The sequence below is a fragment of the Nestor notabilis genome, unplaced genomic scaffold (assembly GCF_000696875.1).
Source record: "Nestor notabilis isolate BGI_N333 unplaced genomic scaffold, ASM69687v1 scaffold4217, whole genome shotgun sequence".
In the NCBI taxonomy this organism is placed as follows: Eukaryota; Metazoa; Chordata; class Aves; order Psittaciformes; family Psittacidae; genus Nestor; species Nestor notabilis.
The window spans coordinates 36,142-62,412 of NW_009935915.1; the positions used below are offsets into that span (position 1 = coordinate 36,142).

A 26,271-nucleotide genomic window follows, 5' to 3' on the forward strand; every position below is an offset into this window, starting at 1 on the left:
GATTGCTGTAGATATCAAAGCAGCAAAGCGAGAGCTGAAAAAAGCTAGAACTGTCTTACAAATGGATGAACTCAAATGCCGGAAGCGAGTTTTGAGAAGACTGGGGTTTGCCACGTCTTCAGATGTTATTGAGATGAAGGGGCGGGTTGCTTGTGAAATCAGCAGGTAATTGTTTCTGTGTGAAATGATTGTTGTCATGAATGCACATTTACTGTTCTTGCTGAAATTAGTATGTCATGTTTATATTTCTAAGTTCTGAAACCACTGGAAGAAGGATTGATCAGAGACTGTGACCTGTGTTATAAAGGGAGTATGCTGATTGAAGCGATAAAGATGGCAACTTAAGGACAAAATACAATAGCAAGTGGGGAAGCCGAATCAGAATTTTACCAACTTCCTGACTTTCAGGAACTGTTTGCTGACAAGTTACGCTTTTCCTTGTAGAAAAAATACTTTTCCCCCGTCTTACGCATTTGTCTGAAACGCAAAAAGTGAATGTGTAGTTTTATCTACAATTTGATATTTATCCGAATAGTATGTTTGGATTTTGTATCCACATCATGCACTTCCTTTTGTAATTCATAATTAACGCTTTATTCCACAAGTAAATTGAAGCAAGTTTATTGCTTTTTTCAGTATCTTGGAATTATTCAGTTTAATCTTTTTTGAGCAGCAGCAGCACCAGTTCTGGTCCTTTTCATAAGCTGCCTAACTCTCTGGTTGTTTTCAGTCTCTTGATAGCCTGTCTGATGAAAACTGAGTAAAGCAGCTGTTAATACTAACTTATGAGCTATCAGGGGAGATTCTTTGTAGTCCAGTAAGAGCTTTTAGTTTCTCTAAAATGGTGTCTCACTCTCTTACTAATTAGCATCCTTAAAGAGCTAGCATATATTAGGGTTTGGTGTTCCTGTAAGAAAAATTAAGAAGCTATTGTTTCTTATCTGTATCAAATTACTTCACAAAACATATTAATAGTAATTAATTTTAAAATTACTTATCAGTAAGTCTTCTCCATAAGCTTCCTTCTCTTTATTTTAGTGCTGATGAACTGCTCCTGACAGAAATGATGTTCAATGGTATCTTCAATGACTTAACTCCAGAACAGACAGCTGCACTACTAAGCTGTTTCGTATTTCAAGAGAATGTAAGTTACTTTTTCAATTCATGAATTTTAGATATTTCTGTCTACCAAGAGTGTTGTTTATAATACAGTTTCAGAATTGGTCATAACAGTACCAGCCATTTTTTATCCTTTTCTAAGGTGTTTGACATGAACTCCCACTGAGCTTAGCAAAAGCATTGCAACTTCAGTGCTAAAGTATCTTTCCCCATGTGTGACATACCAAAGGTTGGGTAAAATTGCAGTCCTTGTAATCAGTCTACCAGATTCCTCCCATGCAGTTAAACACTATTAATAGATTCTCAGCTCACGTGGTTGTATTTATGTATGTATACACACACATTCTTAAAATGTAGAATGGTTCTTTCAAAACAGAGGCTTAACAATATTTGATCCTATGCTCTGGGATGAGGGTATCTTTAATTCTGAAAATTGCCCATGTTACTGTCAAGAGCTGTTAAAAACAGACCGTATATTAAAAAACCCCATGAGTGTTTAACACCAGATACCGTTTTTTCCCACCTACAAGCTGTATAGAAGTTTAGCATCATTAGCAAAATACAGTAAAAATCAACTTGCATATGAAATATTACTGCAGATATCAAGCAACATGTATCACTCAGGTTGATTCCAAATGGGGGAGGCACATTAGTAGCAGATGCTAATGGGTTACTTTTGTTAGTAGAAGGCTTGCCAAGGTAAGCCATTGTTAGAATATTGTGGTTCAGCCAACAGTAGTATTTGGGTCTGAACAGACAAGACATAAAAATGTTGCTGTATTTGAATAGCCATATTTTCATATATAACCACAGATGTTTAAGTTACCAAAAGCATTTACTTTTTATATTCTTAAAGAAAAGCTTGTAACAGCTAAAGTAGTAAATGATCATCATTTTGGCAGTTCAAAACTATGGGACAGCTAAACAGAGGGAATTTTGGAAATATTCAGAAATTTTGGAAATATTCAGAAAGCAGGCAGGTTTGGGTTTTTTTTCATAGTGTTTCCTGACTGTACAGAAAGATTTTGATCTTTCTGATTTAGTTTGAGGAACAAGTACCTGGGGAGCTCAGTAAATTTTAGTGTTTGATAACACATTTGAGAAGTCATTGGAATAATTTAGGATGGCAGTAGCAGACATTGAACTTGCATTTTTGCATGTAATTTGGTACAGAGCAAATGTACGGAAATGCATGAGATTATTTAATGTCTTCTTTTTCAGTCCAGTGAGATGCCAAAATTGACAGAGCAGTTGGCAGGACCACTTCGGCAAATGCAGGTAACCTGTCTGTTAGAAATAGGTCCAAGCTCAGGGTTAATGTTAACGTGAGTGAGGAGTGTGAGTAAAGTATAAGCACACGTTTTTTAGATGGTTTTAGATCATCAGTGAATTTGGCTGACACTGTGCATGTGGTTTCACAGCATGTAGTAATGGGTTATCTTGTTTGCATGAGGTCTTTATGCTAATTTAGAACATGCCTTTAAAAACTTTTATGAGCTTGCTTACTACACTCTCAGTTGTTAGTGCAGACAGACTTACTGTACACAGTGGTTTACTTCCTGATTCTGAATAGTTTAAGACTGCAAGGGAAACCTCATCCTCTATGCAGTACCTAATAGTATACAAGGCTTAATCTGGTTAAGCATATTATAAATTTAAAAACCTTTATTTTAAAGGAGTGTGCAAAAAGAATTGCCAAGGTGTCAGCAGAAGCAAAACTGGAAATTGATGAAGAAAATTACTTGAATTCCTTCAGACCCAACCTCATGGATGTTGTCCATACATGGGCAAATGGTGCTAACTTTGCTCACATCTGCAAAATGACTGATGTCTTTGAAGGTATGTTAATCAGTTCTTCTTCAGGAGGTGTGAGATGGTAATTCTGTATCATGGAATGGTAATTCTGAATAACCATATAAAAGAACATAAAATTTATTAACCCAGATGTATTCAAGTCTCTCCATGGCTGAAACTAAGTTGGAAAAAAATTGTTTACAATATAGGTTAATTTCTAGTTACACTGTTGGTAATTAAGAATCTATAGAAGACTTTTTAAAAGACATTTCTCTAAAATTTTAAAAACTTTCTATAAAAACTCTGAAATCCTACATATTGCAACAAAAGGTAACTTTCTTTTGCTAGTTAAAAGAGGAAAACATCATGTTCCCAATGCTTGCCATCAAGATGTACAGCTCTTGTGCTCATCCTTGTTACAGTTAGTTGTTTTATTTACTTGGTAAATTGAAGGTTCCTCCTACTGTCTTAGTGATGACAGAAGTGAGAGGTAACCGTATCTCTGTTCTGGGTGGTTCATCACAGCAGTGCAGTGCAGATACTTGAATAGCCTAGATGTAACCTGTCACCTGGGTCAGTATGGTTCCTAAAACTGGAGAACTAGAAACTGCTGCTTGAGGAAGGATGCTTAGTTTTCATCATTTAAAAAGTAGGGTGACTTAAAGCCCAGATACTTTGTAAAAAGACAAACCATCCACCTGAAGGTCAGGCCAGAATGGAAACCTGATTTCATCTTTTATCAGCAGTGTTGAAAGTTGTGAAGAACAGTAGGATGGGTGCACCAGTCTTACAACTCTCTGTGTAATTGCTGGTACTTGAAAATTCGTCTTGAAGTCGTTCCTGTCACCATTGTCTTGCCTCTTTCAAATGCTGTTTTATCTTTCGTATGTACACAGTTGCAAATGGGAGCCCTTAAAACAGAGGAAATCATGCAGTTCTGTAACCCAGTGCACAGAACTTTCTGAAGTAGGTTGCCTGCAAGCAACAGGAATCCTGGCAGTCTTTGATTCTGCATTCAGCAGATTCCTCCTCATGTCTGATCAGATGTCTGAGCCTTACATCTGCTGTGGAGGCACCCTGAGGCTGGGGAACACAGAGGGAGAAGCAGTAGCTGACTTACATTTCCAAATTGGCACTTGACTGTTTGAAATACACTGGGCAGTAGTGTTTTCCATTCGTTGTATTTGGGCTAAGGCCAGCAGGTCAGCTTGGTCTTAGTCAGTAGTGCTAGCTCCCTCAAAGTCAGATCTTACGGGCCCATTTTGAGGAGTTCAGCTCTTGTGGCAGGGGTTGACGCGTGTTTCTTCCCTTAACTTTTAATTTGGCTGGTTTTCTATGCATTGTCCAAAAAGAGGGGAAGCCCTTCAGATGTCCGCTGCCAATAATGATTACCTTAAATGCAGTGTGGTGTTGCTAAATTCCAGGGGAGTTTGTGCCAATAGCCAAGTTGCTACAGTGATTTCAGAATTAAAAACCAGAATACAAAAAAATAAAACAAAAATAACCCAAACAACAAAACACAAAGCCCCACAGTGTCTTTATTTTGATCCGAAGTACAAATTTTCGTGTTAGGTGTTAGTGTTGCCTGTTGTAATTTTGATAGAGGTTGTTGATGGCTGATTAAAGCTCTGAAATGAGGTGATTTTTCCTCTTTGCCTTCTGGGCAGTGTGGAATTAGCAGTAATGAACTGCTGTTACTACACGGAGGCCCAACTTCACTGTAAGGAGGCAGAAAATTGTCCAACCATTAGAGAACCCGTTGGAAGCCACCACTTTTTTTAAACTGCTTTTCATCACACACACTTTCCCCAAACATGCTAAAAGTACTTTATGAAAGACTCTGCCCTCATGAGACACTGATGTTCACTTGTGTGCTCCATCCAGGCTAACAGGCACCAGCAGAACTTTCCTAGGCAGAAACTGTAAGGTAGTGGCATGCTTCCACTGTCACAAGCCTGAAGATGGATGGTGTTCTGTTATTTTATTAGTACTGATGGTCAGGTGTCTGAAGCCCCTTTTGGTGCAGTTACAAGTAGTGTGAAAACTTGTAGCTGCCTTTTGAGGTTGCAGCAATAAGCCTGAGTGCTCCAAGAGCAAACATGCTTGCCACAGATTGGAGCAGTGTTGATTGACTAATGAAAATAAGTTGTCATGAAGCTAAAATGTGTGTTGGGGGGAAAAAATAGAAACGAGAGCTTTTTAAAGCTGTAGGGAAGAATGGTAAGCTGATCTAAGTATCCTAATAACCAAGTGCAGATCAACCATTTTGCTGTGTGTAAGTAAGTATACACAATAGTAATTTATTCCAAAAATGCAGGGTTTTTCATGCACAGTAAGAGTACATCTGCAACACCCCCAGCTATGCTGCCTGTAAATGAGACTATGCAGTGGTTGTCAGGGGTGGCCTTGGAAACTGAGATGAGTAGGATCTTGACGAGCTGAGCCGAAGCCAGCCACAACGCAGTGTGGCTGCGCTCAGGGGAGCTGCCCACAGTTCACTTGCTTTGGTTTTGTGCTTTGTGTCCAGTTGACAATGAATGGGGTTTTTCACTTCATGTCATTGCAGTAGGTTTTACAGACTGCTGCCCTCACACAGACTGTTCTTTCTATAGAAACTGACATGGCCTGTGGGTACCATATGAATGTGTTTTAGAAGAGAAGTGTTATTTTACTTCTCACTTTCCCAGCAGCTTTGTAGAATGTTCTTTTCATATGGACAATTCTTCTCCAGGTACTATGCCTTGTCTAGAGATTATCTTTCTATGGTTCAATGAAATACTATCTAATCCAATATTCCTGCAATGAGCAGGGACATCTTCAATAGATTTAGTTGCTCACAGTCCCATCCAAGCTGACCTTTAATGTTTCCAGGGATGGGGCACCTACCACCTCTGGACAACCTCTTCTAGTGTTTCACCATCCTCATCCTAAAAGATTTCTTCCTTACATCTAGTCTGAATATGTCCTCTTTCCTTGTCCTGTTGCTGCAGGCCCTACTAGAAAGTCTGTCCCCATCTTTCTCACAAGCCCCCTTTAAGTATTGAAAGACCACATAAAGTCTCCCCAGAGCCTTCTCTTCTCCAGGCTGAACAAGCCCAACTCTCTCAGCCTGTCTTCATAGGAGAGGTGCTCCAGCCCTCTGAGCATTTCTCTGGCCCTCCTCTGGACTCACTCCGACACGTCTATGTCCTTGTGTTGGGGGCCCCAGAGCTGGACACAGTACTGCAGGTGGGATATCATGAGAGTGGAGAAATGGGACAAAACCCCTTCCCTCAACCTGCTGGCCATGCTCCTTTGGATGCAGCCCAGGACACAGCTGGCTTCCTGTGCTGCCAGGCATGTTGCTGTGTCATGTCCACCTTTGCATCCACCAATACCCACCAGCCCTCTACACGGCCGCTCTCAATCCCTTCATCCTATACTTATCCTATGACAGTTATTTTGCTTACAGCAATTTTGACTCTAGGTGCGAGATGGTGTTGGAGGAAATAACCAGGCAGCACAGTTTGCATGCCACTAGGAGAGCGTAATGGTTAGGGTCATTTTGTGACACGTGTTACAGTGACTTGGGCTGAGCTCAGAAGTTAAAATAGGAGTTGTGTTACAAACTATTGTGGGTAGTAGGTTGCAGTGTGAGCCTGTATTTACTGTAAGCATGCAACTGAGTAGTATAGAGTGGTCCATAGACTCCTGAGTGGCGCAGGAGTAGTGAAGTACACCACTTACCAAAGGCTACAGAAAAAATTACAAAAAATAAAACTGTGTCCTGGAACATGTATGGTTTTTGAGGGAGGTCTAAACAAGTAACTTGTTACGTTTCAAGTACTTGAAAGAAAATAGGAATTACTTAACAGCCCATAAAGTCCTCTCATTAAATTAGAGGCTGTGAAAACAGTAGAAGAAAACAAAAGGACAAGCATTTGGAGATAGCTTCAAGGAAATGCCTGATGGAGAATTTCACTGTTAAAGAGAAACCGAATTTAAGACATGTGGCTTTTCTTACCCTTGGACTTCTAGATAAATTGAACAGGGTTGGAGAAGGAACTAATACTTTAATCCAAAGTGGGCTCAAGCAACCGAATTACTCAGTGACATGATGTAGCAGGAGGTACAAAGTTTTCTCTCACTCTTTTTATACAGGTAGCATAATTCGTTGCATGAGAAGGTTGGAAGAATTGCTTCGGCAGATGTGCCAAGCTGCAAAAGCCATCGGAAACACAGAGCTGGAGAACAAGTTTGCAGAGGGTATGTATTTCACTTCCACAGTACAAAAAGTTACTCTGGAAAACGTATAAATGGAAAGTTGGGGAGGGCAGGCAGGACACGGTGTGGGTGAAGGATTTGGTAACACAAGCTTCTGCTGTTGACTTCCTGGTAAACAGATCATTGCTCTCTTTCTAGATAGCATCTGTCTTACAAAGTTTGACTTGAAAAGGTGGTGGTTTTGATGCGTACTGACAGTTTAATGAAGTTTGTGACTGAAAATGGATGTACAATGACTTCCCTTTAAGACTTGTAACACTTTGTTTACTGCAAAGTGTTACAGGCCTGTAACTGTATTTAAATAGTGATTGTGTCAGTTTTGAGTGCTGGATATTAATGTGTTTTCCTTTTTAATAGGGATTACAAAAATCAAGAGAGATATTGTCTTTGCTGCAAGCCTTTACCTGTAACAGGTTGTCTTCCAGAAGCAGCACAAGAGCCACCTTACGGGGAAATTAATCACACGATACTTCCATTTCAATAATTTTTTTTAATGGAGCGTATTTTAACCACAGTTATTTTAATAAGGCATGTACAAACAGTATATGTAATATAACTGTTACCATGTTTTCAATAAAAATTTACAATTTGAATAGCTTTTTTCTTTTAAGCAAGGGCTTGCACCAACAGAAATTTGAAGTTTAGATATACAATAACTGTGGTTATTGTAACTGTGGTAGATGTTACTATATACAGGTAAAGTGAGCATTCAAGAGCAGCAGCAGTTCCTTAAAGGCATTTACTTTTATTACATAGTTAGACTTGTGAAATTGTTTTCCTTTCAAAGAGCAAGACAGGTGGGTCATGCTTCATGGCTGATGATTGCTGCCAAAGTGATTTCCGTTTGTTGGAGTCTCATGTAGGGTTGTATGGGAATCTTCCTTCGGTTGAAATGTACATCCTCTCACTTTGAAGAAGTCAGACACGTATACAACCTGAATGAACAAATTAGTGTTAAGATCCTGCGCTTGTAAGTCTTTGAGACAACAGGTAAATGCTTTTGCAGAAGATAAATTCCATTATTAAAACAAAGTTTAAACTGATTTAAACATTAGAAGGTTGCTAAGAAGTCATGTATAAAATTCCATCATCTCCTCTTTCAGTAGCTTTTTCTCCAGCTGTTGCTCCTGCTCCGACTGACTGCTTCACTGCTGATGGTTTAAGCCAAATTTAAGGCTTATGTGGTAACTAACTGCTCTAATGGCCTCGTTGAGCACTGCTTCATCACAACAGCCATAGTTTGAACAACTTGAAATGAAGGAGCAAAATATGCTTGCTGAGGGCCTACACCACATGTACGGTTAAATTTACTCTGTAAGTTGTTTAGAACAGGACAGGAGAGTCTGTATTTTAGCTGAGGAACAGGTTTCAATAGTTAGTAACTGTCACTCTCCGCAGTGTCACCCTCACTTGCATTTATTCAAGCTGGCTAAACCAACCTTGCATTCTTCTCCTTGGCAAGATTCACAGCAGCTCCCTCCCCAGTCCATGTGTCTCATAGCTAGCTGTAAGGCTAGCATCCTTCCTTGCATTTCTTTGACCATGCCACCTCACTTCCTTCACAGCTATGAGACAGGTCCCTCGATCCAGTTCTACAGCTTGTTTTCTTCCCTTTGCCCACTTCAAGTCATATCAGTAGGCATGCTGGGTACAGTGCTGCATGCAGTGTAATAATTAAGAAGCCTTCCCTCATGATCCCTTCCTGCGTCACCTCCTGCCATCCCACTGCAAACCTGAGAACTTCAGAACGCAATTTATGGCAGCAGAAGAAACCATACTCCACACTGCGGGCTGGCTGGTGGCCCAGCAGGCTGCTTTAGCTGCATACCAGATGAGTTTCAGCTTCCACTCAATGCTGAATTCACTCAACTCAATTTAGTGCTCCATGTGCAGTTGCTGCCCCAGCATGCTCTCACCTCAGCTGTTCCTGGACTCTTCAGTTCTTTCACATAAGGGTTTTGTTGGGAGTAATCTTTAAAGATAATTTCACCTTTCAAATCTATTCCCTGTAGTGCCACCTTCTATTCATGCTTGTATTGCCAAGCATCTCTAAGATATCCTCCTTGAAATCATCTAGCAGCCCCCACTAAACTTGTTATCCTAGTTATCCTATCCCCCCCACTTGTTATCCTAATAAATAATAAAATTTCCCTCAGCTTTTCAGTCCCTGATGTTTCTCATTCCCTGCATCCCTTTTCTTAGAAAATGAGGTTGTACGAAAGTGAGGGGTAGGATTTTGTTTTAGTCAACATGCAGCCATTTAACTGCGGTTAATGCAGTATGCAGAGCTTCCCAGAGCAGCTCCAAGGCTTGTATTGATGATCGATTGCCAGAAGTAAACAAAGCTTTGTCTTGGAATGAACTACGCCCTTCTGACTTCCAGCTGAGAGAACATTTGTTTATCTTGGACGTGGTCCTTGCCGGTGAGCCTCAGTTCTTGGTAATGGAACTCCTCAACACGACCTCAATTAGTTCATGTCTCTGATTTGTCACTTCCCATGGTTGAATGCACCATGGCATTGTGATGATGGCCAGCACAACTGCTGCCACTAAGTCAGCCAGGCCTGCAACTCCAAGTTTAGCTGATCCTCTTTTCCATCGGATAGCTCTTCACTCATCAGAACAGCTCAGCTTCATATGCCTTGTGAACACTTTTAGCTCTCAAAATGCACACAAGGCATGCTGAGGAGTTTTTGTTTCCCATGAGACTTAAAAATCAGGCAGTTTAAGCTGGCAGAGACTGATATTTTCATGCAGCCCTTATGCCTAAAGGCATTGCTTTTTGACCCTTGTAGCTCATACACAGTTCTCCTCTGCTCTTGTGCTTGAGATTTAGAATTTGGCTAGAAGCAGAAGGTAGGGTTATATAGAGGCCCCACAAGGTTTTGCAGTTGATCATTTCCACCTCAGTCGTTTGAAAAGCTCTAGGGCAGGGACAATTTCATGTTGTCCAACAGCTAAAACAGCCAATAATCTCATCGCTAGTGCAGTCTCTGCCTCACTCCCCAAAGTGCTACTGCTACACGCAGTTCAAGGAGTTACTTTGAAAGTTGCCGGAGAGGGGAAGCACTAGGAAGGGAGGCCGGCTTTCCTCTGAACACAGCCTGCAGTTCTAAGGTGCTGTTTATAAAAGCAGCATTCACACACGCACACTTCTCTCCCCTCAGGAATTACTTACAATGAGCACAGCTACCACGGCTCCCTGAATGAGTCCTGTTAAAACATCACTCCAGTGATGCTTGTAATCAGATACACGTGACAGACCCACAAAGATGGATGCAGCAATAAGACCAAATTGTATGGTGGGACGTAAAAGCCTCGCCCAGTCTCCTTTCATTCTGGCCTGAAGGTAAAGCTAAAAGGAAAATAAAAATCATTATAAAATGCAGCAAATGCAGAAGCAGCAATTGTGTAAAATTGTGCAGGGTCTGTTCAAAGAGCTGAAATTTGTGTTCAGATACATGATGATGTCCACACATATTCAAAGAGCTCCACTCACGAGTATGCTATGGCAGAGTTTGATAGTCAGTGTTGGTCTTCTTTATGTTTTTATAAAAAACTACATGACACCATCATACAGGTACTGGCTGTATTTGTACCAGAGTGACAAATCACAATTTTCAGGATAAAGGCACTAGTAATACCAGAGATACTTACAGCTTAGAAAGAATGCATTGGAAGTCAAACCAGTGTTTTAGTCCTGAATTAACTACAGGTAAGTCTTATTAAAAACAAACAAATAGCAACTTTCCAGATTTACAGTCCTCCAAATACAGGGAGCCCCATCTTGGTCTGACCAGGGAGATCATTAACATCTTTGGTGACTTTTACTTATAGTATACATAGATCTGACAATCTTTCTTAGTTGATTCTCAATTCCAGACACCTTTAGCATGATCAGCCTTCTAGCATCACATTCCAGCTGTAGTCAAGCATCAGAACTAACTCGATGAGATGACGATAGCATCTAGGATCACATTCCGCAGCTGTGTACTTCACTGAGCTCCATCTGCTCCTCCTCCTTTCTAGCTGCAAATTAACCATGTTACCACTGCAGTAAGCAAGCGGGTGTGTGCAGGTCCCGTGCTTTTTCTCTCTCTTCAGCTCTGTTTATGTTGTATCTATGCTTTTGATGCATTCTCAAATTCACAGTACTTAACTCCATTACTTTCCCATCTAACCTAAGACCCTGCTTGGTCTCCCTCTCCAGTCTGTCTAGGACAGAGAACTCTTATTTCAGCTGTAAGAGGAGCTTCTCCAAATCCACCCTGTAAGCAGTATTGAGAACTTGATCCTGTCGCCAAAAAAGGCACCATAGTTACCGTATTTATGGAAAAGAACAATACAGTTGGAAGTTATATTTAACATTTTAAGTCTCTTTCTTCAGTACCACCTAAGAACTTCTGGTCAAGTACAAACCCTTAACTGACAGTCCTACGAAGTCATAGAAGCTGACTAAAACCACAGCAGAACAGCACACTAAACTGCTGGTAGATCCCCCCTTGCCAGCATTAAAAGCTGTGGCTGCCTTTTAGCAGCATTAGATTTACAATATAAATACAGGCATAGAGCATGCACTGTGGATGCAAAGGTGTTACTTTCCGAAGTTAAACATGTGGGGAATGTTTGGTTGGTTTCTCTGGCTAACGTCTACATCATCATTTTTGGCATGCTGACTTTTTTAGCTATAAATGGAGCATCAAAAAGATCAAACCTATCTATAACTGGTTTTCTTTAATAGGTCAGGGTGAAATCAGCCTCTGAAGAAGCTACAGCTGAGCCTGAACTTGGAAATAATTTTTCGCCCCTCAAGTGGTGGGCACTGCATGTTTCTGGTGACCTTATTTTCACCAGTAGGGAAAATATTGTGCAGCCACTTCAAAAACTAGCTGTCTCACACTTCTTTTAGCAAAAGGCGTTTTAATGGTCTTATATTAATACCACATCTGGATTTACCCACAGTAGACCAGAACACTACCTGCCTGCCTGCCAAATGGAGCAGAGGTGGGTCCAAGGAGCACATGCTGGTAACCTAAAAACAGCTGGCTGATGATTTGATACTGGCTGTTCTTTCCCCTTTCCCTATTCTCACAAAATTCTGCTTTAGGCAGCTGAAAATACCTTGCTGTAATAAAGTTTCTTCCATGTAAGCATTTCTGGTAGCTGGCAAAGGTGCATAGTCGTATTAGAGAGTTATGCAACTCTCAAATAGGTAGGAAAACAGCTTTACTTCTGAACAGAAGAAGAAGATGAAGCAAACCACAGAAAAAGCGAACTTGGAAAGATGGCAGTCCACAACACCTAACAACCGATAAAAGAGTCTTAGAATCTCCCTTACACAGCATGTATTCAGATTTTCTTTCTGCTTGACAAAGCAAACAAGAAACTTGGATTTAACGTCTTTATTTCCATGCTGTGAGTGTAATCTCCAGTCCTAGAGAAGATTTGCAGCTGCTCTGTCAGCTGCAGAATACACACAGTTGGCTACAGGCTTCACCAATTCTAGGTGCTTCTTCACACCACCAGCTCCAAGTAGTTGTAGGGGAAATGCCCAAAGCTCTTCTTGCACCTTCTACCAGCAGATTGATTTATATTACCCTAAAACTAGGGATGAGAAGAGTGAGAAATCATACCACACGTAAGTGTCAGTGTGACTGATCACTGCTGTATTTAATTTCAGAAGTAGCAGCTGTTCTGGTTACAGCTGTTTTTTTCTCTATTACTTGTTTTTGTTCAGTTGAGAGTATTTGCAGCAATGGCAAATGCCTCGTTATTTTAAGCAGGTAACTTCAAACTGACACTGTTTTAATAGGCTCAGGCAGTTGTGCTCTCCCACAAAGATTCTTCCTACTGCCATGACTCACTCTTTGCAAGATGACAGCCATGTGCCTGGCCTGAAACAGGGTGGCACAGGAAAATGGACTAGCCAAAGGGATTCTGCCATACACTTCCACTAAATAGAAACCCAGGTTGATACCAGAAGCATGCCCGAGTCCTCTATATAGCATTTTATGTGCAGCATAGAGATGTCCTGGTGTTAAGCTGCACTGACACTTACTGCTGCTTTGACCCTGGTGACTAATGGCAGTCAGTGACTTCAGGCTGTTCAGAGGGCCCCTCCCAATAGGCACAGCATGCCTCACGTTCTCTGCTCGTCTCTGAAGTCATCCGCAGCTCAGGCTTAAAGAAGGGAAACAAGCCAGTCCCCGCCAGTCTCCTCACCTAAATCTCTTTGCTAGAAAGGAATAAGCTTTACAAGTAAAATTAATTTACAGAAGCAGCTGGAACTTAGAAAACGTCACCTCATAACTGCTACTGTAATGCTCCTTGCCAGCATCTCGCTGCTGAAGAATAAATCTGTGAGCCTATGAATGCAGCAGGAACATCCAGAGCTGTTCTGGTAGCAACATGCTCCTATCCATGGCAGCTTTTTGACCGTGCTAGCTCCCCGATATCCTGTTTCTGACCATCTGTCTCATCATTCAGTAGTAGCATTCAGCTATGACCTGTTTCCCTTCATTCATCCATCCTGGTGTTTCTCGTGTTTGTTTGTTTGTTCTTTTTAAAGTGCACAAATAGATTTCATTGAAACTTCCTTGTAATGGGATTAAATAATATCCAACTTTTTTCCCCCTACTAGCTAATGCTTAGTCTATAACGAAAGTATGTTCTGTGCACCACACACATCCTGAACACAAGTTTTTTCTTAATCTATGGTCTAGTACCTCATTTCTAAAAATACACACAGGAATGAGGAGAAACTCACAGCCACTTTGTGGCTTCTTGAAAGAAGCCACAGATGTGAATGGAAGGGTCTCTGCAACTGGAGAATTATTTGCTACTCAACGTTTCTAGCATAACTTTCACATATTTGCTCTTCCACCAAAGCAGTATTAATATACATATACACATGCCTGCCTACCTAATTTTAAAGTGACTTTTAATTTCCTAGATAGACTTTTGAGAGGCTGCACAAGAAAACTTAACAGTCAACACCTTTAGGGCACAAAATTCTTTTAAATCTATCAAAACGTCATCAGTCCACCAACCAAGGTCGTATTTCAGATACTGAGCTTTGATTCTTAAAAATCCTCAGCCATTTTCCATTCAATACCTTCAGATTTTTTTTCCCCTCAGTCCTATTAAACAAAAATTCTGTACTGTAAGATGTTTTACCTATTAAGGTATGAGAAATCCTCTTGCATGGAATCATGCTGTGATTCTCTAAGTTCTTCCCTGTGAGGGTGCTGAGGCGCTGGCACAGGGTGCCCAGAGCAGCTGTGGCTGCCCCATCCCTGGCAGTGTTCAAGGCCAGGTTGGACGGGGCTTGGAGCAACCTGGTCTAGTGGAAGGTGTCAGGGGCACTGTGGCAGGGGTTGGAAACAGATGATGTTTAAGGTGAAAAGGATGTATTTCTGCAGTTAGTTCAAGGTGGAGGTATATCTGAGCTACTATTCAAATGGGTGGTCTGTCCCTTTTTAATCTAGCCATGTAGTCCTGCTGACTCCCCAGTGCCAACCCTGATGTTTGAATAGCCCTACAGCAAGCTGGTACAGGGATCCATTGAACAGCTGAGTTAAGGGTGGAGAATGAACAGACTGGGGAGAAAAGGCAGAATATGTACTCGTCTGGCCTCTTTAAGATAGGTGCATCCTGCTGCCAAAGGCAATTGATGTGCAAGAGCTGCCTCCTTTGCAATGGGAAAGAATCCTATCTGTTGTTAGTAATAGCCCAATTCTCAACTCTGTATCAAAAGTACAATCAATCTACTCTCTACAGACATTTCCCACTGGATTAGTAACGTTTTTTGGGGTTTTTAATCTGCCAGCCTCAACTTGGCTGTACATTGCAGAAATAGTTGTTTATTGACCTCATTTTACCATAAAGTAGGATAAACAACACTTTATTCCATTTTAAATGCTAACACTTGGTTCTTTTCTGATGAGAAAAAAAACCCTGTATTTCTTAAAGTAGTATTTTTCTATTGTGTCTACCAATTTAAAGAAACCTTTGCTAGAAGAACACAAGCACTGCACTTGCTTTTGGCTCAGTCCTACTGAAGCCAGTTCACCATAATCTCATCACCACTGACAGTCACCCAAGCAAATGAAGAAGTAGCTTTGCTTTGTTTGCTTACTATTAAAAACTCTGAATACCAGTATTAAAAGAATACTAGGAGCACATACAAGAAGCAGTACAAGCATCTCCATTCTTGAACCTTACAGCATGACCAGTTACCCTCTTATTTTTCATCTCTGCTTCAAGCAAGATTGGTACAACTCACAGCTATGGCCAAGCAAACTATTTTCAGTAACAAGTATCTTCTCGTTAGTTTTTGATGGCTAGGTAGTCCTCTACTACTTTCATGTGGGCAGGAACAAATTAAGGACTGTTCTGTAGCTCTCGTCAGTAACATTTGGGAAAGCAGACTTACTGCCATGCAAACAGACATACCTAAAATGCTGTGTTAAAGGCTTGCAGGCTGTTACTTGGGTGCTGTTTCACCTAACCACCAATCCCAACATAAACAAAGAAAAGAATTTAATGAGCGAAGCTTGACTGGCACATTTAGGAGCAGGAGTACAAAATGCAGCCTAATGTCTGCGTTCACTCTTGTTTAGCCTATGATCTCTCTGCAAAAGAAGGCTGTCGGCCCAGGCCACTGAAATCCCAGTTGCCCTCCTGTTCTTGTCTGTAACTCCCTGTGTCCTTGTACACACAAGATGTTCTTTCCCAATGAAATGTGGGAGAGTTTGAAAGCCACTCAAGTTACATCATGCAAAGATTCATCATCCCTTTTCATCCCAAGTCAAAGCAACACAAACAGTTGCCATCCCCAGAATAGCAAGGCAGCTTGGCTGGGCTTCTGTTCCTCATCCCGGGTGCCCAGGCCAGCTACAGCGAAGACTGACACCATTACAACAACCTGATCCTCAGGGAGGCACTCATTTCTGCAACTGCAACACTTGCAGTGGGCTCATTCTCACTGCTGAAGACAGCATACATTTAGCTTTTTAATTTACAATAGCTTTCAGATACAAGTTTAAAAACATCCACGAAGTTAAAGCAAAAGCTAATGATTAACTGCAGCATTCCCCCTCAAGGGAAAGGGTGCTAGTTTGGTTGTGTGGACAGTGCTAGAAGAGGTGTTCAACTACGCTCGTCCCCCCATTCTCCAAGCCAAGATCAGATGGTTTATTGATACAGGAGAGATTGTGCCAGCATTTAACTACAAAAGGCAAGGAGCAGGCGGGGGTGGGGATGACAGAGGCAGTTTGGGATCTGGCATCTGTTACTAGGTCAGTGGGTTCCCACATACTGCTGCAGCTCAAGCTCACTCCAGTTTCAACATGAAGCTGTTGTGGCAAAAGCATCCCAGAGATAACGGCTCTGTCTGGGCCAAACTGACCCACCTAGCTCTGCCAAATGAATTTCGAAATACATTCTCCAGCACAACTTCCTAGTCTGACAGTTTGCAAACAAGTTTTTTCTGTGGTGTTTCACTCATTCCATATATCAGTGAGTTAGAAACCAGAAGAAACTTTAAGTCTAACTAGGAAGTAGGCTAAAAATCCAGGCCTTAAACTGATCCAGGTAGACACTTTGCCTTTTTTACAGGTACATGGCATGATAACATCCTATTAAATGCACCTGTGATCTCTATGCTGTAAGAATTACAAGTGATATACACTACTCCTTATTTAAATAGTTATATAAACTATTTAACATTCCTGAAATTATTTAGACCCACATTTAAATCAAAATGATTGAGATCAGCCCAGAGGAGAAGGTCTTGGGGTCAATGAGTGTGTGGTCGTGGCCCAGAAACCAACCGTATGCTGGGCTGCATCAAAAGGAGCGTGACCAGCAGGTCAAGGGAGGTGATCCTGCCCCTCTACTCTGCTCTTGTGAGACCTGTGTTTACATCTCCTTCTATCACTTGTTACCTGGGAAAGAAGACCAACACCCACCTCTCTCCATCCTCCTTTCAGGTAGTTGTAAAGAGCGATAAGGTTTCCCCTGAGCCTCCTGTTCTCCAGATTAAACAACCCCAGTTCCCTCAGCTGCTCCTGATCACACTTGTTCTCTATGGAATCATAGCTTCACCTGTCACAGTATACATGTTCAGCAAGTAACATTTAACAGTATGCTTTCTGCAGTATGCACACATGGCAGGCTCCTCCAGTCTCTCCAGAAACCAGCACACTAGTGTCTGGTTATAATTAATATTGCCTGTGAGTAATGCCACATGTTAACAATTCCATCCTGCTTATGACTCAGTCCATGTCTGGACTGAGTGTGCAAAGAGCAGATGAAGCCAGCATCAGAGTTCAGTTAACAAACAGGTATCAAGTGCTGCAGGTTTGGTGTAGAGCCAGAGGCAGCACTCTGCCTTGCCACGTGGACAAGGGGAGGATTAGAGACCTGTTTTCCTTACCTTCCTGCAGTAGTTGTCTGCTTGAAGACATCTGCACCCTTTTTTTAAGTGACTTTTTTTGTTACTACTGAATAAAGAGACCACAATCAATGAAAAGGTTGCTATACAGTAATGCTGCATTAATAGAAATGCAAATCATCATGCACAGGAGTCATTAACCTTCTTCAGATGTCCCTGTGAGGCTTCCCCACAGTTTCTGGACTACTAATCTTATTACAGGACAGAAGAAAGTAGAATACTAATCTCCACAAAGCCTCTTACTTGTGCTGGACAATAGCTTATCCAGAGACAAGATAAGAAAGCCAAGTAAATATTGCAACTTTTGTACTAGGTCACTAACCCATTTAGATGGAAAGAGCATACTTACTGCTAGGAAGAGCATGCAGTACATGGAGAACGAAGAATGGCCAGAGTAAAATGATAGTCTGGAAGAGAAGAGAGCAGGCATCTCATTATTTTTCTTTTGCAACATCCAGTCTACAGTGATACTAATTTAGCTTACACAAGTGAACTGGTAAAATGCAAGCTTTCTTCAAGGAGGCTATCTAGGCACATCACATATCCGACAATGGCTTTTGACAAGCAGCACAGGCTTCACCACTCAGCAGCTAATCCTGTTCCAGCATTAAACTGATCTCCACATCAGGCAGTAACTACTAGCCCGTTGAATAAAGTTTGAACAGCAAGTGAACACATCCTCAAAGCTAGAAGTCAAGTGCCCTTTAGAACAGTATTTTTGCTTCATCTTCTTGATTAAGTACCAGAATACTGTAAATAAGTAATTTTAAAATTTATAATATCCAATAGTCAACAGTGCCACAGTGTACACATTGACACATTAATCACCCCAAACAAATCAGTAGCCTTTGGTCACCATCAAGAGGCAGAAGTTAACAGCACATATTTAGATGTATATACCATACATACGTGTGTATTACCTTCTTTAAACATACTGATGTATACAGACCACGATATCTCTTATTGAAGGGTAGGGGGAAAGGCAGGAAGGCAGTTCATTAGCCTGCCAGCAACAGAAGATGACACCTTCCCTTATCTGTTTTTTGCAGAAATAGCTTCATGCTTAGCTGTCTCATTTAAAGAGTGGCAGCACTGCCTTCAACTCATAAAGGCTTCTAGCAGGTGCAGACTGAAGGGACTCAGCAGTTGATGCTGAAGTTCCTCTCCTGCACAGATGGTTTCTGTGAGGCACTGAGTGTCAAAGCTGTAAAACAAATCCCACCCACCTCTTGTCAAGAGTAGAAGGCAACATGGAAAGACATTCTAATTCTGTCTAAAGTGGAAAGATCAAAGAAACTGTGCTTAAACTGTTTTTGTCTATTTTATGCACAGAGCTTGTACCTGTGCTTCTTCACAGCCAGGCTCCTGTGCAATTTAGCTACATAACACAGCACTCCTGGTTTAAGAGTTTGGCATACCCAAACAAGGCCAACTTAATTACAAGTTTCATAACACTCTAGATTGCCCTCCACAATATCCAGCGGGGCCCTGTTTTGGTGCCTCAGCCAGGCAGAAAGCCCAAGGCCAGGGAAATTCCTGGTGAAACACTTGTGTTCTTTCGACAAGACTAATAAAGTCAGCTCTGATACGCAGTTAGATAATTGGGTTAAACATTCACTACTCAAATACCACAAAGGCAGCAATAAAACTATCTTGTGCACAAGTGAAACTGCAAAACTTCCTGCATTAATTTGCATGTATAACATTGCAAAACTGCATCAGCTATCAGGACAAAAAAACAAACCAAAAAAACCAAAAAAACCAACAACCCACGCAGAAGTTTCCTCCATAGGTTTTAGAGTTCTTGGTTTATAGTTGACTCAAAGCACTGCCAATAGTGCAATGAGAAGTACTCCGAAGTTTCAGAAGTACTAAATAAGCAATCTTGAAAATAGTAAGATGAATTTGTGTGTGAATATTTGTATATTCATGCACAAAGATATTTTTCAATTGAATTCTTAAATAGAAAACCTGTATTGACAATATGTTATCTTCAGATGTTGAAAAATTCAAAACCATTAACATTACATTTTAGCTAGACATCCCTTCTCTACTTTACTGCTCTTTATCTCTTCACCAGTTAAAATGTCTGGGCAAGAGTCCACTATGAAAGCCAACACAGTAAGCATTTTGAAGAGCTCTGCCTTTCAGACAAATGTGTCTTCTGAGCCATGGAAGCAAACCATGCTGCTCTACTCCAGAACAGACGACACAGATTAAGGAATTCATGGCTCCTATGCCAATATTTTATCTACTGACTTTGGGACTATTCCTATTGTCCATGAGACAACATTTCCTGCAGTTCCTGAAGGCAACCTGTTGCCAACTGAAGGAATTCAGAAGGCTAATAAGTAAGAAAAAGAATAAAGTAAGAAAAAGAATAAAACCTACTACTTCAAGAAGGTGGTTTTTTTTGGTTTGGTTTTTTTTTTTGAACTTGTTATACAGTTTAAAGGTGGTGTTGACTACTGGCATTCTGGGTTTTAGGAATGTGTTTCCCAACATAAAGAATGCCTTGGTGCAAGCTGAAGATTACAAAATAATTTGAAAGCATTCTCATCAGCCATAGATGAGTATGCTGTGCATGACTGAAAATGTTACGCTTAGCACATGAAGTATTGCCAGAAATACAACTGGGACAAAGTATTGATCCAACTTGTACATTGTGCAATCCCAATGACATTTCTTTGGCAATACTGTCATCTCTAAATTTCTTTAAAGAATAGACATATCTTTAACAAATTAAAGAAACCCTAGAACCCTTTCGAACACTAGGTTTGACAAGGGAAGAGTTTCCCAATGATTCCTCAGCACGCTGTCATCCCAAAGCCAGGAGAACATTCTGTCTATCAAACTAGCCAAGCTGCTGCACAGCCCAGGCTTCTTTGTGATCATACTGCAAGTTCTGTCTTGGCACAAGCCAGCATTATTTACTAGTCCTAAGAATGCATAAATATCACAAGAAAATAAATTTATAAATATGGTACAGACAACTCTCAACCCCCTTACGTTTCACTAATGAAGGAAAGGCTAAATTATTCCAGTAGGAATTTGCACATCAGATTTCAGGAGTTCTTTTTCAAATTAATATCAGAACAATATCCAGTGAACATGAAATAGGAGATGGAACGTGCAAAGTCTTGTTTTGATTCTTTCCAAGATGGCACAGTCTGGCGTCAAAAGAACAGCTTTGCAGAGCTGTTCATCCATGGCACGTTCATCCATGCCTTTTACTTGGTCATTACCTACCTCACAGATCCCTTCTGATGTGAGGAACAAAGCTTTAACAGGAAAAAGCATTAGCTTTAGTTATTTCCACTTGGGCAATATATTAACAGTAAGTTAGAAGAATGCCTTAAGTAACAACACAAAACCAGTTTCAGATCTTATTTGAGGCCTAAAGTTTCCAAAGTCTACAGCACAGCTGGACATCTCAGAAAGATCTTAAAATAAGGTAATTTAATGGCTGTTCAGCTTTCTTTAAACTTAGTTTTGCCACAACTTTCACATGGTTTATTATAAAGACAAAAGTAAAGAGACTACTTTATTTAAAAGGTTGCCATAAGACTGATTACAGTTAATCACTACAGTTTATTTTAAGTCTGCATTCTTAAAGATTACCTGGGGAAATAATCAAAGTACAAACAATTCCTACAAGAAATAATTGAACTGAACCACTCAGTACTTTCAGCCAGGATTTCTAATCCCAGATAAGCACGTCTAAAACAGATGGTCTTGCAGGACTAGACACTGACAACCATGTCATTCTGTTCTATTCCTTTCCATGCACAAAGGCATAACTTAGGCTAGTGAGCAGAGCCCACCTGATAGAAGGTACTGTTTCTTCAATTTGTAGAGAAATGGAACATAATGCACAGCAAATAAAAGGATTATTTGTCTTAAAACATATTCTTCCTTGTGAGTGACAGTGTAAGTAACAAGCTTTGCTTGGCAGGATTTTATAAAGTGCATTATTTAGTAAGTGAACTGCCAAACGCTGGAGCCAGTAAAAGAAGCTGGATGTCTTCTCTCTATGTAATGTCCTTGTAAGGACACCTGAATGTGCAAAAACATTCAAGCAATGTACAGGAGTCTGACAGGGAAATAAAGAGCCTTAGTGAAAACAATACTAGGAAATAGCTAAATACATAGGGCACATTAGGGCATTAAATGGCAAGAAATTAGAGTTAGAAATTACGTTAGAAATGGATAAACCAGAAGAAAGCTTATGGTGTGGTGCCACAATAAACCTAGCAGAGGCTGAATGATAAGGGAATCTTTCCGGTACAAGTACTGAGTTATGGAATGATCCCTTAGAGGAAAATCAGGAGGCCCAGCAAAACATTATGCATACTCCCACATCAACGAAAATAAAACCACCACTGGGTTAGCCACGAAATCCTTTGTATCCTCAAGTTCTCTGGATTCTCCAAGTCCAACTCAAAGCTTCTGCTGACATTCATGTTACCCATTTCATTGATCTGGACTGGAATAAGTGCCAGGCAGAGCTGTAGCTTCGCACATCTGTGCTAAGCCAGACAGCTCCACACGCTTGTCAGTGAAATACTCCTAGAATTTAAATGCCATGAGGATGTGGTTTAATGAAGTGCTAGTCCTACGTTTCAGCTGAAGCACCATGTTCTTTACAGTCTGCACTCAGCAATTAACATGTTTTTGCAGCACCTGCTCTTTTCTCAAGTGCTGCACAACTATCAAGATTGGCGAGGATTGAAAGATTTGAGGACTCTGAAATGAACTGCTTCTGTGATTACTGCAAAGAAATGTTTAAATAAAACGCACAAGCAGTTCATGTATATAACTACTTAGAAACCCATTTTCTAAATACAACATTCCCAATTTTTCCTCCACTTTCTACCTTCTCTTCCATTATTTAAACCCACGCTTAAGTACAAAGCCTTACACTTACCAAAAGGAAAAAGCTGCCAAAGGCTTTCCAGTTCATGGGTAATTTTATTGACAATGGTGTTTTGACATAAGACTTACTAAGTGTGTTGCACAATTCTCTAATAGTATCTGGGGTGATGGGTACATGCACTCAGCCCTACTTTAGGCAGTAGTAGCAGATAGTGAGAAAACTGGACCAATGCTGACACTTGACACACGAGACTATACCCAGGTTTTTGCAGAGTTACACATTTTCTTTTACCTTATTCTTATCTTACACAAATTTAAAGTTCCCTGCTTGTCCTACTGACATAAAATTATCTTCACTGCTAGGCTGACCAGATTTTTAAGCTTGTTAAAAACTTCTGCTGACATAATTAGTTGGGAATTGAAAAAGTACCTCAAAATACATCAAAGTAGACAGATAAAATGTAAATATATCTAAGATGACCTGTCAAAAAAATCTCATCATCCTCCTTTTTTTCCCCTTTCATACAAGCATCAGTCAAACTGCATCTTGAACTTCCAAATATTCCAGTTTTATCTAGGAGCAAGAAGTTACCAACTCCTGGCATTCATACTACACACAGACATATGGGATCTCAGTATTATGGAGTCCAACCAACTGGCAGGCCACAATGGCATTCCATATGCTTATTGCAAAAGCGCCGTAAAACAAGTTCTCTTCTGTCAGTTTTGACCTTGTCACCCAATTTAACTCAACACACAAAGCAGAAGTTTAACTATTTCTAGCTAGCCTCCTCCAACAGGGAAGAGAAAAAGAAGAAATCAGGAAAATCAGGACTTTGTTTACTCCTCTTTCCTAGTAATCCCTTCTGAGGAAGGAGTTAAAAATGAAAATAGCAGCAAGGGGGACCAACATTTCAAACCAGCATTTCTACAGACTAATAGCTTTGTCTCACATGCATCAGATTACAGGCTTCTGTTCCATTAACCGTGTCTGCACAAGTTATCCACATAATACTGTTCTGAGTCACAGGAGTGTTATTATCATTTTACATAAAGGGAATGAGAACAAAAAAAGATAATCCCTGTTAAATCAGGGATTTGATTGTTATTCCCTCTCTAAGAAACCGCTTTGGGCATGAAGCACTTGGTAATAGTGGAGAACCCTTCCCCCAACAGAATTTTGTAATCTTTGAAGGGGAAAAGGAAAGGAACGCTGCAGAACTGTCAGTATTATTGGGATTTCAGTTCCTACAGTACAGTTTGAGCAAGACATGTCTAAAATTTTATCTTAGGGGACTTTGCCACTCTATTAACTTTGACATAAGCTTTGCAAATCAGTGAAATTCTGCCAAGAATGAGAAGATGCATCTACCTGCTTGCTTAGCCATAGCTAGCTTCCAAATATTCTCAGGGTGTGCAGAACACAAGTTACAGATTTGTTTTCTAATGAACTTAAGCATGATAAGCTACTGAAATAGCAGACAGACTGCAAGCACAGCTTTTTCCGAAAATCATTAAGGGGTAAGAAGTTTTATTTTCAGTTATGAAAATGAATGCTATTCATCACCACTGAGAAGAGCCAATTCACATCAGAGCAAAGGAAATGCAGTATCAGAAACATGATCCAAATTGGAGAACTGCATCTCAACTGGATAAATCAAGTTCACCCTTTAAACTTGACTCTCCCTACCACCAGTTAATTTCTGTTGCAAAGGCAGCTCTTTTTGCTTCTAGATCAGGTGCAGCCCCTGTTTCATCATCCACTGTAGCCCAGAAGCCTCTAGAGTTTAAATATTTAAAGACTCTCATTTTCTATCATATTTCTGCTTTTCGTTCCATGTAAAATTAAGTATAGGTGCCCTGCCTAAAATCCAGTCCTGAGAAGTGATGAATTAATTCATCAGGACTGGAAGTATTCCCAAATCAGCCATGCTACATGTTGGAATAACAGTAACGACAGAAGACTGAGAAGCAGTGTTTAAAGGAAAAGTTGCATCATCTCAGTAACAGTACACATACGCAACCTTCCATTCTTCTCTTTCAATTGCTTTGGTATCCAAGCTCCTTGAGATTTTTTTACTATCTTTTCAGAAGTGAAAACTACTAAATTAGCCTGTGATGAAAACTCCTGAGCACAAAAGTTTCAGTACTGTAGAGCACTTAAGTTCCGTAACAGAAATAATTAGAATGCTGCAGCCAACATACCAGTATGCCCCGAGCAAACACATAGTTAATAAGCCTGTTTCAGCTTTAGAGAAATTTCTGATTCACAGTGCTGTTAGAAACTGCCAGATTAGATAAGTAATCCATTTAGTTATGCTGAATTAAGTGTAGTTTGATTTTTGACAAAGATTGAAGATGTTTCAAAACAAAATATTAGAACATTCATACAAGCTAAGTTAGTTTAATGCAAAATTAACACTTCATCATAGAAATATTCCCAGTACTGAGAGATGTGCAGGGGGGGAAGGAGAGGGGAAAGAAAAAGGAGACGGGAACGAATGTTTAATAGACATGGGTTAACCTGAAGCAAAAGCCTAGTCTCTTGGGTTAGGTTTAAAAATTCTAAAGCAAACCCATTGCAAAGGCTATCTAATGAAACAAAAGAAAACAAAAGTATTCATTAAAATGGAAGTAAGTAATGTATGAAGCTTGTGGGTTTTGGTTGTTTTTTGTTTTGTTTTTAAACACAGCTACAGTTTTGAAGGTGTAGATAGAATAGAAAATGCGAGAGTTTCAAGAGTCTGCTGAACTGCAAAACAAAGCTATGCAGGTTAGCCCATACTGGCCATCTGGCATAGGTGCCCCACTGCTGGGAGCTGCTGCGTGATTTAACTGCACTCACCAGCGTGCCATGAGTACAACCTGTGAAACAAAGCTTAAATAAAATTCCTGGCAAATGACTGGTAAAGGGCACCACCTTGGCAATTGTTTTAAATAAATTACCAAGGTCAGAACAGTCAGCTCTAATTTCCTAAAAGCTCCTTTGAAGATTATGCTTTGAGTTTGCAACGGCAGACTACACACAGCTTGTTTTGAGAGCAGTCAGCATGGGAGCAATACATCAAATGAAGTAAGGAACTGGTTTTTTCCTTTAGACATCCAAATTGTAATATGAATCTGTACATTAGTAACAATTATAATTATGAACCTTAATAGATGCATTATCTGTTACCACAAGCAGAACAAAGTGACAGACTGAAATTAGAGAACTTCAACTATCCAAAGTGAAACTTCAGTGGAAGTTTCACGCACACACGCACATCCCTGCAAGCTGCATGAAGTCTATTTTAAAGCCTGACAGAGTTCAGACTGCACAGAGTGCCTCTGAAGTAGCTAGAGTTGTAAAACATGGCTTAATATTTACTATTTCAGTGTCAAAGGTTTCACTTTTGTGTATGTGCTTAAGTGAGCTGAGGAATAAACCAGAAAAGACAGCTTCTTGGAGCTCCCTGCTCACTAGGTTATCAGTGTCCCTCCAGACCCAGAACACTGAACTTCTAGGTCCCACCCTAATGTCCATACTCAGTAGAAAAGATAAAAAGTGATACTTAACAAAAATATTTTTAAGTCGCTCACTGCATTATTGTAACAAACGTGCACTGCTCATAGATAAAATGCAATAGATAAATAAAATGCTTATAGATAAAATGCAATAAACACTGCATCCAAGAAAAATCTGTAGTAAACTCAGGAAGCCTGAGCAGGTTGACTTAGGGTCCTTTAGCACATGCACAAGACTATTCCACATGAAAACAAACCAA

The 26,271-nt window shown here is 40.3% G+C and overlaps 2 protein-coding genes across 2 annotated transcripts in view; one reads left to right on the top strand and one right to left on the bottom strand.

Moving 5' to 3' along the window:
• The window catches only part of SKIV2L2 (superkiller viralicidic activity 2-like 2 (S. cerevisiae)), a 43,695-nt gene extending 35,939 nt beyond the window's left edge, over window positions 1-7,756 (top strand). The window contains exons 22-27 of the mRNA XM_010018053.1: window positions 1-165; window positions 1,039-1,144; window positions 2,341-2,397; window positions 2,796-2,958; window positions 7,054-7,158; window positions 7,534-7,756. Of these exons, the coding sequence (XP_010016355.1) occupies window positions 1-165; window positions 1,039-1,144; window positions 2,341-2,397; window positions 2,796-2,958; window positions 7,054-7,158; window positions 7,534-7,586 (649 nt within the window). The 3' untranslated portion in view covers window positions 7,587-7,756. The remainder of the gene's footprint in view (window positions 166-1,038; window positions 1,145-2,340; window positions 2,398-2,795; window positions 2,959-7,053; window positions 7,159-7,533) is intronic.
• Window positions 7,665-18,062, bottom strand: LOC104408445 (lipid phosphate phosphohydrolase 1-like). Its single transcript, XM_010018054.1, has 3 exons — window positions 17,982-18,062; window positions 10,355-10,531; window positions 7,665-8,111 (listed from the first exon to the last, which is right to left on the bottom strand). Exons 1-3 carry the CDS (start codon window positions 18,060-18,062, stop codon window positions 7,986-7,988), a joined length of 384 nt encoding a protein of 127 aa, XP_010016356.1. The 3' UTR covers window positions 7,665-7,985.
• Window positions 18,063-26,271: the final 8,209 nt, after the last annotated feature.